This window comes from Diadema setosum, chromosome 4 (genome assembly GCF_964275005.1).
Source record: "Diadema setosum chromosome 4, eeDiaSeto1, whole genome shotgun sequence".
NCBI classification, from domain to species: Eukaryota; Metazoa; Echinodermata; class Echinoidea; order Diadematoida; family Diadematidae; genus Diadema; species Diadema setosum.
Genome location: NC_092688.1, coordinates 37,725,144 through 37,742,055, shown reverse-complemented (window position 1 = coordinate 37,742,055; position 16,912 = coordinate 37,725,144). Strand labels below are relative to the sequence as shown.

Sequence of the window (16,912 nt, the reverse complement as noted above, 5' to 3'; positions counted from 1 at the left end):
AGTATAATATTTCTGGTACTTTCAATAACCTATGATAATGTCATTTAGTGTTATGTAACGTATAATTATGTGAGCATGGTAAGTATGATGATCAACAATGACCACGTGACTACCACCATGCACCAATGGGACAGAAGACGGGTTACCATTCCCAATTTTCTGATGATACACACGTTTCTCCACGATAGGTTTGATCATCGGTGTTAAATTTCTGCTTTGACAATAACAGTACACACGCGTAGAGAGAGAAAGAGGGAGAGAGAGAGAGAGTGAGAGAGAGAAGAGAATGTGGGTGTGGGATAAGATCCCTGTATAGATGGAGTGATGTGGTAGTGCCGATGTACTATTATTCCCAGGAAATGAACATTGTTCACATTTCATTTATTTATTCATTTATCTATTTTTCTATTTTAGTATTTATTTCATATTCATTTATATTTCTCCAGGAAGGGAGAAGAAAAACGACTGCTAGGGCATGGTAACACAACAGAGGCACGGACACACACGTACGTGTGGCGGGCCAATAAACAATGACTGATAAATAGAAGAAAACACTAAACAAATGATGACATGCTAATCTTAGCTGTAAATAAGAAAATCTAGGTTGATTGCTTCTCTAAAATTAAAAAGTTCCCCAGGGTAAACGTTTGTTTGAGTGGAAGGAAGTCAAATACAATTGTCTTCAGATATGTCAATGTTCGCATAATTTGGGGATAACACATGCCGTGGAAGTACGTGACTGCAAGTCCTCGATTTCAATGTGCAATACAGTATGTCCCCCCCCCCCAAAAAAAAAAGAAAAAAAAGAATACAATCCAATTTTCGCATTGATAACACCCAATATGTCTAAATACTACTCCAGGGTCTTAAAATATAACATCTTAGCTCTATTTTGCAAAATAAAAACCAAAAAAAAAAAAACCCTCATTCAATTAAGCCGTCACAGAGATATGTGAAAACTTGTAAAGCATGTCATGGGTCTGATTCTTCCAAGTTTAGCACTTCGATGCTTTTGTGTTTGAATACAATAGGCAGAACTTGGAGGGAAGACATTCTCGGCATCCTCTACAAAATTCCTCATAAGATGTGGACAATGAGTTATAGTTTCATACCCTGAATTCTTATTTGGATTGATTCACTATTTTTAAAGATGTCATTGCAGAGGATCCCGTTGTATTCTTTCTTTTTTTTGGGGGGGGGGAGGGACATACGGTATAAGTTCGCAAAGTGTTTGTTTGTTTGTTTGTTTTTTTGTTTGTCAAATCACAGTGACATGATATCATTATTGAATTTATTTGAATAATATTTTTCTGTTTTTGCAACCAAAAGCGATAGCCTCAAAACATAACTGCCTTTGCTAAATATCCATGGCGAAACATACACGAAATTTGCAGCAGGATTTGATCTATGTTATTAAAGCATTAGCATAAATATGGCGATCATCTCGCAAACTCTTGGAAGACCTGGGGGTGTTTCATAAAGCTGTTCGTAAAGTTACGAACAACTTACGGGCGACTGGTGATCAGTTCTTGTGCTGAATTATGGAAATTCTGATAAGTATAGCACACCAGAACTGATCACCAGTCGCTCGTAAGTTGTTCGTAACTTTACGAACAGCTTTATGAAACAGGGCCCAGGTCATGTCAAAATGTGCTCATCGTATTTATATGTATAAAAGGAGAATGCCTTTTTTGCTACTTTCAATAACGTCGTTATTAGTGTCATCGCATCATATACGTGTGTTGATTACGTGAAAAAGAATGATAATAAAGTGTTTGGAGGGTTACGTAAATTCTTCTTCGAAAATGAGAACGAACCGGGTATGTGTGATTTATAATTATGTCGGAATTTAATTCCTTTATAAATAAATCTTATTCTTTTTTACATTGAAAACAAGGATTGTTACTCTTACAGTCCTCCTTACCATTATGATATTCAATGTATGCATGAAAGCAAAGATATGGACACTCTTCATGCAATGAAAAATATACTGACATGTAAACATAATCAATTCAAAAAAAAAAAAAAAAACTTTATCCGGATGGGCTTTAAACAGTCTTTACTTTTCTGATGATACACATTTTTTTTTTTCTCCGATAAGTTGATTATCAAATTTCTGCTATGAAACAAACGTGCAAAAGCATGGAGAGAGAAAGAGAGAGGAGGATGAGTTGGAGGGGGATGGAGGGAGGGAGAGAGAGAGAGAGAGAGAGAGAGAGAGGAATTGAGGGGATCCCTAAATACGGCGATTGAGATGGTGCAGCTGCTTTTTTAGTCCCAAGAAGAAAGATTTTTTGCTTGTTTGTCTGTTTTGTTTTGTTTTGTTTTGTTTTGCTTTTTTTCGTTACAAAGGGAAAAGAAAGAGGACGGCTAGTACATAGTTACAAAACAGACGCAAAGACACATAATCAAACGATGACTTTGACAATAATTAAAGAAAACAACTGCTTGACATCAGTTTCATATGTTGGTTTGAATGAAGAAATTTAAGGTTATTTCAGTATGTTTCATTCAAATTAAACAGAGAAGTTATTGCGTTGAATGGAAATAAATTACAATATTTTTTCCCGGTAACTTTAACGGGTGCAATAACTAATCATGATAATTGGTCGAAATCGAAGTGGGGTTGTACAAAGACAAGTATGACGGGACTTATACATGACAGCAAGCTTGTTTGGCTGTAAGCCCCGGATAGTTAGTGTTGGCGAAAGAAAAACGGAGAACGGATAGAAGTTGAGACCAGGTGATTGAATGGAACCAAACAAGGGATGAGGGTGTATACGCCTTTATGATTAAGAAATTAAAGAAAAAGAAAACTATAATATAAAACATAATTGTGATCAAGCTATCATTTGTTTCCAAAATGTATGGGACATTTTGAGTGTAGACAGAGACACTTTCACCTTGACATAAAGGCTACTAGGACGTCGAGTCATACAATCTCAATAATTGTCGAGAAAGCAATGTGACACCTTCTTTTATTTATCAAACGGTTTATTCCCTCCAGGTTTTACCGTAATGTTTGATGCTCCAGACATTGACCAGTAATAGAGAATGACGGGTCACCTTTATCACAGCTATTATGTCTAATATCCGGGTTTCATTGAGTTACTCAATATTATAATGGCGATATCATTATATTATAAAATACAATACGTAATAGCTACATGTACAAATTAATGACATTATTCATGATCTGAAAATTACGGAAACATCGAGAATCAGAAATAGACAAAAGAAAAATTAATGAGTAATGAGACCTGTGCTTAAAGGTTCATACCTGATTATTTGTTCTTTCTTACTGTTACAGATCATGGAATTGGAAATACTTTTCGATCTTCGTGTGTCAAATGTGCCATTCTCAAAGACAGCAGCAGCAAATTTGGCTGAATTTCTTTGTCGTCTGCCCCATCTTACACGTGTCGATCTCTACGGGATGAGCCTTCCAAGGACATTCTTTAAGACAATTGCCTCACAGGCTTCACGCTGTAAAGTAAGAATTAGTCATTTTCATCAGTTCAGCACTGTCTTGTTCAAAACGGGGGGGGGGGGGTGACATCAAGACTTTGATGTCGTGACTTTATCATTGCAACAGTTATGTCTTCGTGGTGACAACAATTTTGGAAGTCCATCAATCTAGATAGAAGTAATCTAGTTGCAAACTTCCACAATGCCAATGGCGAATATAGTGTGTTTTGAAAGTAAAAATGAAAACAAAAATCTAAATATTTCAAGCGTTGACATTGAAAACACGTGTATTCGGGATCCCTTCCGGCATCCGACAATCAATTGAAGTTTTTGTTTAGAAAATTAAAATGAGAACTTTCTGCATCGAAGGTGGATGTGCCATTCCATAATCAGCAAACAAAGCGTGATTAAATTCATATTTGGTATGCTGCCATGAAATAATTTTGTTTAGAGGAAATCAAAATTGATTGTATTGATATAGAATATGTGCCTCTTCCATATCATTGTTCATCATGCTCTAGATAGAGTGCATCACCATCGATGGCAAGCCGTTAAGCGAGCTGCTATCAAGGAGGAATAGAGGTATACATAATAATTGTGATTTTCATCTCATCAATTATAACGCATGTAATTGTAGTAAAGCATTGTAGCTAGCATAACCGAAATCAATAGGAAAGCCGGTGGGAGCAATAAAAAAGAAGTGGAAATCAAATGCCCCATTAGAAACTGCACAAACTGGAAACATGTATTTCATCATTAGCAGCACCCTTTACGTATTACAAATGAGCAATTTTCACATTTTTTACGCCATATTTACCTCAGCAAGGAGTTTGCATTGTATCATCTTGTGATGGTGACAAACATGTTTCTTTTTTTTACACTAGTACGTTTTGAAGACCTCGCAACTTCAGTTTCACTTGATGTACTTCACATTACTCTCTCAATAAGAGCCCGCCCTCTTTCGTTTACAACTTTATATTATTAATACATTATCTGTCTGCCATTACATAGGGCACGAAGACAATAACTAGACTTGGCCGGTGGCTATTAATGCATATTTGAGATTTTTTATGTCAGTTCACTCCTTGCTTATACTGTCAAGGCAACTTTGAAAATGTATCAACCACAAGTCACAATGTGCATGACTATATGACATTTGGAAGGAGTGATATAAATTATTCCAAATCGCTACCAAACACAAAGACCTACTCAACCTTTAGTCAGCAATGGAAAATTGCCTTATAATCTCTAATAACACGTTACCCAAATAATTATGACAGTATAATAAGTCGCATTCCTTCCGTTTATTGAGGATGATTTTGAAAATTCCAATAAGAATTACAATCATGTTTGAATACCATAATGGTCATCGGTGAAGAGTATTGAGGAAGAAGGATATAACATTTTGACAAGAATGGAAAAAGATGTGCATGTGAAGGTACATCGTTGATGTGTTTTCAACTGTACGTTGAGATATTAATAGCATGAAATAAAAAAAAAAATGATACCTTCATATTTTTACCAAGATTTGCCAGTATCTTTTGAGATGAAAAAAAAAAAAAAGTATCAAGGTATGTAGTCATATTTCAGTCAGAAAAAAAGAGTTGAATTTCAACATTCGTTACAGTATTTTACTACCATGGATTTGAGTAGATTTATACATTATAACTTAACATAGAGGGGAGCAAAGTACCTGAATCACTGATGCATAACGATGGTTTGACGTAGGCTATTGGGAAGTGTTCATACCGACGTCCACTTGCATGTCGTCGCTCAAAACAATTTACTTTTCTCAACGCACGCTGCTGCTTACACAATATATAAAGTTATACAGCTCTCTATTTTTGGTGCTCTCAGATTTTGGCAAAATTAGGTTTCCTATTTCAGTTTAAGTTTTTCTAGACAGTCACGTACACGGCGCAAAGATTTGGCTATTTTGAGTGAAGACATGCAACGCCACTTTTTCAGTTCAGTTCAGTTCTCTTTTTATTTTTCATCCAGCAAGGAGTGAAACAAGGCATGCGAAAAACAATCACATAGCTTGATTTATTCCAATCAAGGAAAAAATTACGAAACGAAAAGTGAATCTCATACTACACTGCGAAAAGTCCGGTGTTAAATAGTGAACACCGAGCTGGTGTTAAATTTTCGGTGCTCATTTATGGTGTTAAATTAACACCTCCGGGTGTCATTTCCAAATTGTAAACTGTTTGTTGAAGAGTTTCTTAGTAACTGCACTTCTTGTTGATTTTTAATTTAAACAAGACGATCAAAAATTTTACATTAAGATACTAGATTTTTGAAAAAAATGTGAAAATAAATTTACACCAAATTAACACCAGCTGGTGTGGTCTCTTATTGAAGCTGGACTGGTGTTAAAACATTGATATTAACACCAACAAATATCAAATCAACACCATGTGGTGTCATTTTTGAATTAACTCCAGTACAGTGTCAAAATAACACCAGGTACAGTGTCAAATTAACACCACGAAGTGTCAGGTGAACACTTTTTAACACCATCACAGTGCATTTTCAACACCTGTGGGTGTGGTCCTTTATTGAAGTTTGATCGGTGTTAGATTTAACACCCGTGGTGTTAAATCTAACACCGATGTTTTTTTACAGTGTAGTAGCATATAATAAGATATGATATAAATAGTATAACCCAAAACACCTCAGGTATGCTTTGAAGGATAACAATGAAGTAGGTATGGAAAAAGAGTGGTCCAGTAAAAAAAGACTGAAGAGTGTAATACAAGGATCATTCAAAAATGATCAATAAGTATACATCATCGTTCTAAAAACCGTATAAATAACAGTGTATTTCAAAGTACAGAAAATACAATTCCAGGCAAATCTTCGCTTAAAATGTGTAGATCGAAGGTGCAGAGGAGAAAGACTGGCCAAGCTAAAATATTGTCCCATAAGCTGCGAGTGAAAACTAGCAATACTGACAATAAGGGTTGGCGTAACCGCAGTAACTTATTTGGATCCGACGAGAATTCACGTGTCATCTCTATAACTATCTGACAAAACTTGATTATTTTGCTGATCTCCTCTCACTCTCCAATAGAAACCCAGTGATGACAGCGATTCAGAAGGCGAGAGCAGCCACGAAACAGGACAAGGTTGTGCTCAAGAACACTTATAAGCTCCTGAGGAATCTTAGACAAACGGCTATGGAAGTATGTTACTATTCGAGGAGTGGGTTTCTTGAGACGACCAGGAAAAGAAAGGACTCATGTAAGAGGAGGAAGAGAACAAGCAAGAGAACAAAATAAATGCTGGAGAGGAGAACTAACCAAGGCTAAACGTCATAGAGAAGAGTCGCAAAGTTGATAGACAAGAACCGAAGGGGGGGGGGGGGCAAAAAAAGTAAAGGAAGGAAGTGAGGGAAGCAAGAAAATGAGAACATGGACCAGAACGAAAGGACACGAGCAGAAATACATTGGAGCAACATTCGAATCGGAAAAGAAATCGAGGAGGGACAGGAATGAGTAAGAACGGAGGACGGGACATATTATAGTGTCCATTTTTGAAGATTTTGAAGTAAGGTCTCTGTCATAAAGAACAACCTTTTAAATGATATATTGGTCACTACATATAAAGGTACATTTTTGAAGTTATGGTCAAAAGAAGCAAAAACTACTTATTATTATTCTCTTTATTTTTCTTGACCTTTAATCGCAAATATCTCCATTTGGCAAATATGGACTTATCGGTTTTTGCGAACAAACTTTTCATATATATATATATATATATATATACATATATATATATATATATATATATATACATATATATATATATATATATATATATATGTATATATAAAACCTTGACTCAGAGAACCTCAATGAGCTGAGCTGAAATACGGTCGACTCCCGTTAAATCGAAGTCCTCGAGACCGGCAGTTTTCTTCCGGGTTTTTTTTTTTTTTTTCTCGAAATTTTGTTATAATCGAACAAATAAACAATTAGAACAGAAATCGCAGAGCGAATAATGTTGGAGCCTGAACTTTTCGTATTTGTAAGCGAAATTTCGTTATAAACGCTCTTTTACCGGAGGCATGTGCCCGTAAACTGATCAAAGTTAAAAAAAACAAACAAACAAACAAAAAAGACCAAAGTTGAAAAAAAAAAAAAAACACATTCAGAAAACGATCAAAACTTAAACACGACGGATACTTTATTGAGTCCCTGCTCCATCATTGTGCCAGTAACTTTTGAAAATTCTCTTTTATGGCTGAAAGATATACCTTGTTGACCGGTTTTGTATATACAATAATTTATTGTGTTCTGTTTTCAAGGACCTTGTATTCAATTCATACACAATACATTTTATCTGCTCCTAAAGAGCAGGATTACGAACAGCTAGCAAGAGTGTAAGCATACATTATACTGAAACACACACACACACACACAAAACACCACATGCACTCATGTACACACGCTCACACATACACAGGCAACGTGCTTAACAATATTGTGAAGAAGAGCAATGAATTTGGAAGACTGTCCTGATTTCATTATGTTCGCACGTGTCCACCTGTGGATACAAGATCCATAGTAAAACTTCCTACATTGACATCAAGAACCGATGCCAATACTCTAACAAAGTTGTGAGAACGTTAACAAAGATTTATATTATTATTGAGTCATGGATTTGTATCGTGCATTTTGTACAATAATTTGATTTTGATTTGAAAGCAATCTTTGAATTTATACTTCTGATGAGACGAATATTGTGTTTAAAAACAACAACCAAAAATACAATGCGTCATATAGACCCTCGATGGAGATGAAAAACGAGGACGTGACACAAAGATGATTATGTTATATTGCTAATGGAGTTTCAGACCAACATTCGTTTGGTACATTAAAAAAAATAGGAATATAAAATCATCATTCTACTTCAGTCAAGGCCGACTCAAGAATAATATTCGGCTTACCAACATTAATGAATATGTAGATTAATGTCGATTATTTTGAAATTTGCTTGTCACAATTGTCGCTCTCGTATTAAATGGATTGACATTTACCTGTAACGATTGATATTCAGTTCTGATACATTTCGCGGCAAGACAGTTTTACATGTAGAGGCATTTGTAACTGAGCTACTTATAATCCATGTATATATAAAAAAAAAAAAAAACGTGTTGTTGTTTAAAGACGACCGAATACTGTGTGTACAGTATAATTACATTAACAAATATTCGTTGCAAGGATATTCCTTCATAGTTCTCGGAAATTGCAAACAAAGTGTCGTGCAATGTGACTCTTCATTATCATTCTATACCTCATAGGATATTGTCGCTTTTTGTCTATTTCCGCAATCACTTTTTAACAGTTTATCTACATACTTATATGTACTTACACTCGTTATATGTATTTGATGGAGACTGCCTACGTTGGAGGGTCATAGGGATGGTTTCCGTTGTGATGAGCTGCTAGTCCTGCATCAGATTATAGACTCGCTCTTTTAAGAGTGGGTTGACACTACTATATAAAAAACTGTGACTTGTATGAACTCGAATCGAATCGAATCAACCCGATCATTTATCTACATGGTTCACGGAACACGATTCACGGAATACTCCGGCAATGCCACGATTGTGCAGTCTGGTCGAGCAGTGGAATTGGGGTTAAACACACCCTCATCGAGAAATGACATTGAGTTGGCACCTTTCTCGCTTCATGAATTTGAGTTTTGGGCCTTGACCGATTAATGAAATTAGGTTTGCACCCTGCTTGGAAATGAAGTTGAGTTTGAGCCTTTATCGAATATCTGGATAATATTCATCTCGTGAAAAATAATTCCAATACTCGTCAATCATAAAAAGGAAAATACACAATCTTAATGATATCTCTGTACTGCAGTTACGGTGCACCACTCCAATCAGAATACAGTTATACAGTATGCGTTGTTGAATTAAACTTTCAACAACTTGTTTCGAGAATGCCTGCTATGGGATCTGCACGTTTGTGAAATTTACCGTTGGTGCGATGATAATAGGAAATTTGTCTATTTTGTATCGTTTTGTTGTTTAAAATGTACAGGAAATAAAAATTCGTGTAGACGATTTGAGTGCGTGTGTGTGTTTGTTATTTAATGGGATTTGTAAGATATTCCATGAGAGCCTGTAAAACTTTTATCATATGCAAAAATCACAGTGTCCCTTATTTTGTTCCCGAATGTAACGTTGTCTCTCTTCAATGTATTTCCGAAATTCCTTCATTTTCCTTTTCTTCTGCATATTCAAAAGCACACTGCACAACTACTTTCCGATAAACATCTGCAGGTCAACAGTCTCCATAGTACTTACCCCTGAACCAGGGCATAATGGACTGCTTGGAGGAAGAAAAAGAAGGAAAAGGAAGGGGAAAAGAGGGGAAGAAGGGGGAAGGGAGGGGAGAAAAAAAAACCACGGATTTCTAGAAAATATACTGAAAAATACTTTTTTTTTCTGTATATAATCATTCAATTTTGGGACCTTTGACCTTTGTAATAGTCAGGTCAACTTGATACTTACAAATGCTGACTAGACTTGCACCCTAGAGTGAGATAAAATGGCAACATAATTCAGGATCCTACTTCAGAGCTTTTAAATCTTAACTAATATTACTGCATCTTCCATGAAAAAAAAAAAAAAAAACGTTTGTTTGGTTTTTTTGTGGAAAACAAATGAACATCTACACACACGTAACTCATGACAATTCAGACAAACACAAAGCGATGTATCGTCCTCGCCCACATATTACACTCTGTCATTAAATGTTTTTTTTTGTGTGTTTTTTTTTTATGTATTAGTTCTAGAGTTTTCCTTCTGATTTTGTACATTTTACAATTTAACCAAGTACTTGGCAGGCATCTATCTTAAGCAGATATACCCATGTTTGAGTTTAGTAGACTTATAGCTCAAAGTTATGGAAATTCGTTATTGAGAGCAAACAATATAATATGACACTAAATCAGAGAAAGTTCACGGACCATTTGACCTTTGATCTTCCTAGATTATCTACCAATATTCAATCTTGAACAGAATCTTCAGGTAATGTGCATGTGGTGTTATACACTCTTAGAAAAAAAGGTTCTTTTGAGCACCATTAAATGGTTCTCAGCACTGTCACAATAGCGACACCCTTTTAGGTGCTCGTGAGAACCTTTTTGAAATGGTGCTTGTCGGCACCTTTTGCAAAAGGTGCCCATTAGAACCTTTTTCCCGATGAAATGGTGCTCGTGAGTACCATTTAAAAGGTGCCCATGGGCACCTTTTTGACTAAAGATGGGCACCTTTTTGACTCTTTTCAAAAGGTGCTCACGGGAACCATTTCATTGGAAAAGGTTCTAATGGGCACCAATGTTAAAAGGTGCTGACAGGCACCATTTAAAAAAGGTTCTCACAGGCTCCAAAAAAGGTGTCGCTATTGTGACAGTGCTGAGAACCATTTAATGGTGCTCAAAAGAACCTTTTTCTTTTTTCTTAGAATGTAGTATGTGAATTGATGTCTGTGTATTTTTGGTGTGTTTCACATGCAGTGCTGGTAAGGTGCTTCACTGGCACCATTCTTAAAGGTACATTACCTATCTGCATTGAAAATGTGCATCACAAACTCATTTGAAATGAAATGAATTCATCTGAATTTCATCTCATCAGTCAAACATACGTTCAAAACATGTATATTAGCAATACATTAGCATGTCATACATTATCATTGACACTGGAAACAAAAAAGAGCAAGGATAACACACTCATGCACACACAGTTTCACAAGCATGAATACATGTACATGACATTCACCAATATTTTTTTCATGAAACATTACTCAATAATTGAAAACCATAGAAATTTGCTCTTTCACAAATTCGCAGAAATGTATTTATTCACCTTAACTTTTACAATCTAAAGGTGAGGTTTGTATTTGTCATGACTATTGTTATAATCTGTCAAATATTCTTAACAAAATATTTTCATTTGTTCACTAATTCTTTTTCAACAATATTTGTCATTTGTGTACCGAGCAGTTCTTGAAACACCATCACACATCTCTGTACAGATGATATGAAATAGCAAGAGGTACATCAGGCTTTTGAAACACATAACAAAATTTCTAATTCTCTGTGAAATATTCCTGCATGGATGAGATACAGTAATTGTGTCAGTCTTAAGACAGGCAGAAGTCAAGTACATTACTTAAGTAGTATGAGGAACTTTTTCCACATGTTTGCTAGTTTGTTCGGTGTTGTTGTTCTTTTTTTTTTTCTTTTAAAGCATACTTGTCCTAAAAGCAACTACAAAGGGCAGGAAAACAATTCCATTAAACAGGACCTTTGGTATTGTCACAGAAAACATACATTATATTGCTGGTATGATACTTGGGATAGGATAAGCTTTACACTTCTTCACTTCACATTCATAACGTCGAGTACTTGAATTAACTTATCTTTGTTTGTATACGAGTGACCTTTTTTGTTGTTGTTCTGCAATTTGAAAGCACCACAGACACATCTATACAACTGCAAATACAAGAAGAGTATCAATTCAAGTTAATCATGACTTCTGACAATTTACAGCATGTCCTACGAAAACACACACACACACACACACACACCCCAAAAAAAGAAAAGAACACAATGTGTATAATGTGAAGGATAATAAGAATCCCAAGGGGAAAAGAGCTAGGATACCACACCCACACAGTTTCACAAGCATGAATGAACAAAATTCCTCAACCATGATCTAAAATATGTAACATTTGGAATCAATAAAAATTTACAGTTTTTTTTTTTTTAAAGCAGAGCAACAAATTCATTAGAATAAACTATATATGATGCAGGCCAAAAGCTGAGGTTTGAATTTGCTGTCCTGTAACCTGCCTATGACAATAATATGTTGTTAGCATTTGTCATTTTGTTCACCAAATTTGCCAACAGTCTTTTAAACACCACCACCACGTACATGTACATTTTGTATGTCTGCAAAAGCAATTATTATTAACTGGTGACAAGAGGTGCATCAGTGCTTTGAAATAAATATCATAATCTTCAATTCTCTACACAATACGTAATTCTTGCGTGGGTATAAATGCAATAAGTTTTACTAGTCTAGGTGCAAACTTTAAAAGTGTGCAGAAACCGACCACACAATGACTGGAGAAGTATAAAGAGCATTTTCCGTTTGTGCTTTTAAAGTTTAGAACTATGAATGACTCCACTTCTCAGAGTGGCATCTGGTCTGATCTCATTACGTCTACCCCCCCCCCCATACAGTTGATTCAAAGCTGTTAAATGCAAATTATAGTGAAACATTATCACTGGTACATTGTAAGTTGCAAATGAAGAGTTTGTTTGCAAAAACCGATAAGTCCATAGTTGCCAAATGGAGATATTTGCGATTAAAGGTCAAGAAAAATAAAGAGAATAATAAAAAAAAAATCTTTGCTTCTTTTGACCATAACTTTAAAAATGTACCTTTATATGTAGTGACCAATATATCATTTAAAAGGTATTATTTTGTACTTTATGACAGAGACCGTACTTCAAAATCTTCAAAAATGGACTTATCGGTTTTTGCGAACAAACTCTTCAAATACTGTATTGGGATCATAACAAAACATATGTGACCCTCCATCACACAAACCAACAAAAAGTCGCCTGACATGAATATTTGGTTGACGGCAGATTCTGAAAGAGCAGCTATAAAATACACTATAAGTCAATGCAAATGGACTTACCTACCCTATCTACATATTTCTCAAAGGTTTTCTCTGGCAGCATCAGTGTTTTTTCTTTGACTCAGCTCATTCTTGGCTAGCGTAGGTTTCTGGTCGATGCTGTCAACGGGCTTTCGGGCTAAAATTGTCATTCTGATCGATGTATTCTTTTCGTCACCCAGATCATTCTTGACTAGCCAAGGGTTCTGTTTGATGCTGTCAACGGGCTATCACGGGCTGTCATTCTGATCGATGTATCGTCTTAGCCACACACCTCATTCTCGACTAGACCAGGCCCGGGTTCTGGCTGATGCTGTAAATGGGCTATCCCGGGCTCTCATTCTGATCGATGAATTCTTGTGGCCGCCCAGCTCATTCTTGGCTAGTGTTAAGCATACGGTTCTGGCCGATGTTGTCAATGGTCTGTCACAGGCTGTCTCTCTGATCAATGTAGAGTCTACCTTTTTCCCAAACATGTACGTTCTGCTTCATCGTCCCGGCCGGAGTTTCTTGTTCCCTGGTTTCTGTGCATGTTGGTGTGTCCACTTCCCTGACATATGAATTGAAAGAAACAATAGACCTACACCGCGTTAATAAAACAAAGTCATGCTATAATTCGATAAACAGAACACGGCATTACATGACGTGACTCCTTACTTAGAACAAGCCTGAAAACATATTGAAGAGATTTTGACCTAAAAGTTAGGCCTACTGGGCTGTAGACAGACCTCTATTGGCTCTACCGTTAACAATGACAGTTATAACTTATAGAACAAAAGTTATTGCATGCAGAACGGTTACCGGTAGGCCTAGTAGACCTTACCCCGGGGCGCTCCTTGTACACAGTTATCTTTGCGTTCAGCGTTCGGGCTGTGTTTCGGAGTTAGCAGACTCTATTTTTAATAGGCATAAACGTTACATATGCAGGCCTAGCCAAGTAACTTAGCCCGGCCCAGTCGCTGTAAAAACGTGACAGCCATGCTCCGGGCCCGCACGGCGTCTGTTCGGGCTAGCCCTAACTGCGACAGCCGCCACACACAGTGTGGCGCCTGGCGGCGCGGTCTCCGGGGCGCGTACCCCCATGGGCCATTGCTATGCCAAATCTCTAATTGTAAAGTGTTAGGCCTAACATGTTATTGTTAGATCTGGATCTACTGCACCTCGTAAACATTACACAAGATAGCAGCTTCCATCAAATTAGATCTAAAACATTAACGTTAGGATTTAGCTAACCGTTAAATTAAGGTTAATCACTGACTGAAAACGAAAACTGAGTGATGAATCTAACTTGATTTTGTACCAACGACTGTCGATCATCTAAAAATGAGATAAAACCACATTAAAACTAAAAATCTTACCTATTCTCCTAAATTGTGATGACTGCAATGGCGAAAATGGAATTGACAGTGACACGTTTCCAGTCCACTTCAGACAAACTTAATGTCTATATTGTTACCGGGTGCCGTTCGTTTAAATAGACCTTATGCATTGACGTCATCACTCGCTTGACAACCTCTCGCGACGCCATCTTAGAGGGCAAGCGAAGTCCTTGACATCGCAGAGGCGTGCAGCTAGTTATGTGCTTTTCCTATGTGCGCTAGCGGCGATCGCCTCACTCGCCGCCAGTCCCCAGGCTAGTGGCAGGTTTTTTTTTTTACCATCAAACAAGTTTGACATGACATGACACATTATGTAGCAATATTTGGGTAATTTTCTCACATTGTGCAATCGAAATACTCACAGCAACTACAGAATTCCTAGGTTATATCGCAGAAATTTGTATCCATAGCGCAACATCGCCGTTCGCTGAATGTATGTCGCCATTTTGAATTTCATTAGCCAATCACATGCGAGGTACGTGTTTTAGTAAAAAACACATAGAAATCTACCTCGCATGTGATTGGCTAACGGATTCGTAGGTTGATGAGCTGTTACGACCGCTGGTAGTTGCATCTTTTTTCATGAAAATTGTGACAAAATTTTGGATATATCATTAACCTGGTGAGTGCAATGCATACATCAAATGTCGATTTTGCTATACAAGCTTGAATTTCCCGATCTAGGGCTGTAGATTACATGCAATAGAAAAGACAGTAAAAGTAACACCGATGTTGTGTGTAAATGCCCATTGCCTCGCGTGTAAAAGCACGCTCTAGCAACGCATCGCTTGCCCTCTGAGGGAGGGCGCCCTTCAGTTAGTAAGACCGTGTGACGTCATATGCATAAGGTCTATATGGATGTGATACTGGTGATGCATAGACCTAACTGTGTAAGAAGTGTCTACGTAGCCGTCTGCTGCTATGCTGCATGCTGGTATTGCATTGGCACTCTCCTGCCGCTGTATGTGGTGGTGGTAGGTTTGCATAGGCGCAGCCAGGCAGCGCGCACAGGGCTAAATATAGCCGCGGCGTGTGCCGCGGCGGTTACCTACAGTGCAGTACTAGTATGTGTACGTTTACGCGTACGCATATCTGATCGAGCGCTAAAATTGGATCGTGGCAGCTGTCAGTTGGCACGCAGCCAAGAGAAGTCATTAGTCTACGATAAAAACAATATGTACTTTTTATTATCACAGCAGTAGAAACACATACAATATTTTTGTACCAATACCACAGTTTTGGTGATTCTTACATCTGGCATTCGAATATACAGCAAGGGGAAAAATGAAAGTGGACCTAAAGATATTGTTTGACCTGCAAGAGTACCACAAATAACACTCGGGGACTGGACCGCATACTAGCAAATGGTGACGAACGGAACCATTTCGATTGGGAACCATTTATAGGTGCTCATCGGAACCATTTTGCGAGAACCATCTGATGAGAACCATTTTGGAGCCGACGAGAACCATTTGAGAACCTTTTTTTTTCTTAGAGTGTAGTGTGGCTATCATAGCTCTTAATGTGGAAAGTTATTGAGAGTGCACCACACTGTGTCCTTATAATGTTTCAAGTGCTTATTAAGTAAAGTTCACTGACCATTAATTCCATTAATTTGACCTCTGAATTTGTTGGACTTCACTCATATACGACCTTGAATGGCATTTTTCAGTTATTTTTTCTACCTATTTTGTGAGTTTGGTGGTCATAGCTCAAATCTGAAAGAAAAATATTGATGAGTACACCTCAATAATAATAATGATATAATAATAATAATAATAATAATAATAATAATAATAATAATAATAATAATAACTAGACAAATTTGTATAGCGCACCAACTATGTGAATACATGTATACTCTACTGTGCTATGATGTAACAGAGCTCCTGACATTGTTACTCATTAGACACACAAAAAACAAATAACAAATTAATCAAAGGCTTCTGAAAAAAGTAAGTCTTCAACAAATATTTGAAGACGGCAAGTGACGGGGCCTTCCTCATTTTCTCAGGTAATTCATTCCAAAGTTATGGAGCAGCACAGCTAAAGGAACAATCCCCCAAAGTTACTTTATTTTTGAAGTGAGGTAGCTTTAGAAGCAAGTTACAACTTCTGTGTACTTCGTAAATTATGTGAATATATGATTTTATTAATATTAATTCCGATAAACAACCAGGTGCTTGACTATGCAGTACTTTATTAATGACAAAATCTTAAATGCAATTATCTGCCTTACTGGCAACCCATGTAACTTCAATACTGTGAGAACTGTGCCTATGAGGAAAAATTCTTCAACCATCTGACATTTGAACTTGTTCCACGTTGACAACCACATTTTGAACTTGA

At 36.8% G+C, this 16,912-nt stretch overlaps 1 protein-coding gene across 1 annotated transcript in view; it reads left to right on the top strand.

The window, feature by feature from the left end:
• LOC140227841 (uncharacterized) overlaps positions 1 to 6,622 on the top strand; it is a 40,367-nt gene extending 33,745 nt beyond the window's left edge. Inside the window, 3 exon segments of the mRNA XM_072308235.1 lie at positions 3,311 to 3,493; positions 3,990 to 4,056; positions 6,543 to 6,622. Coding sequence (XP_072164336.1) covers positions 3,311 to 3,493; positions 3,990 to 4,056; positions 6,543 to 6,622 — 330 coding nt within the window.
• The last annotated feature ends 10,290 nt before the right edge of the window (positions 6,623 to 16,912 follow it).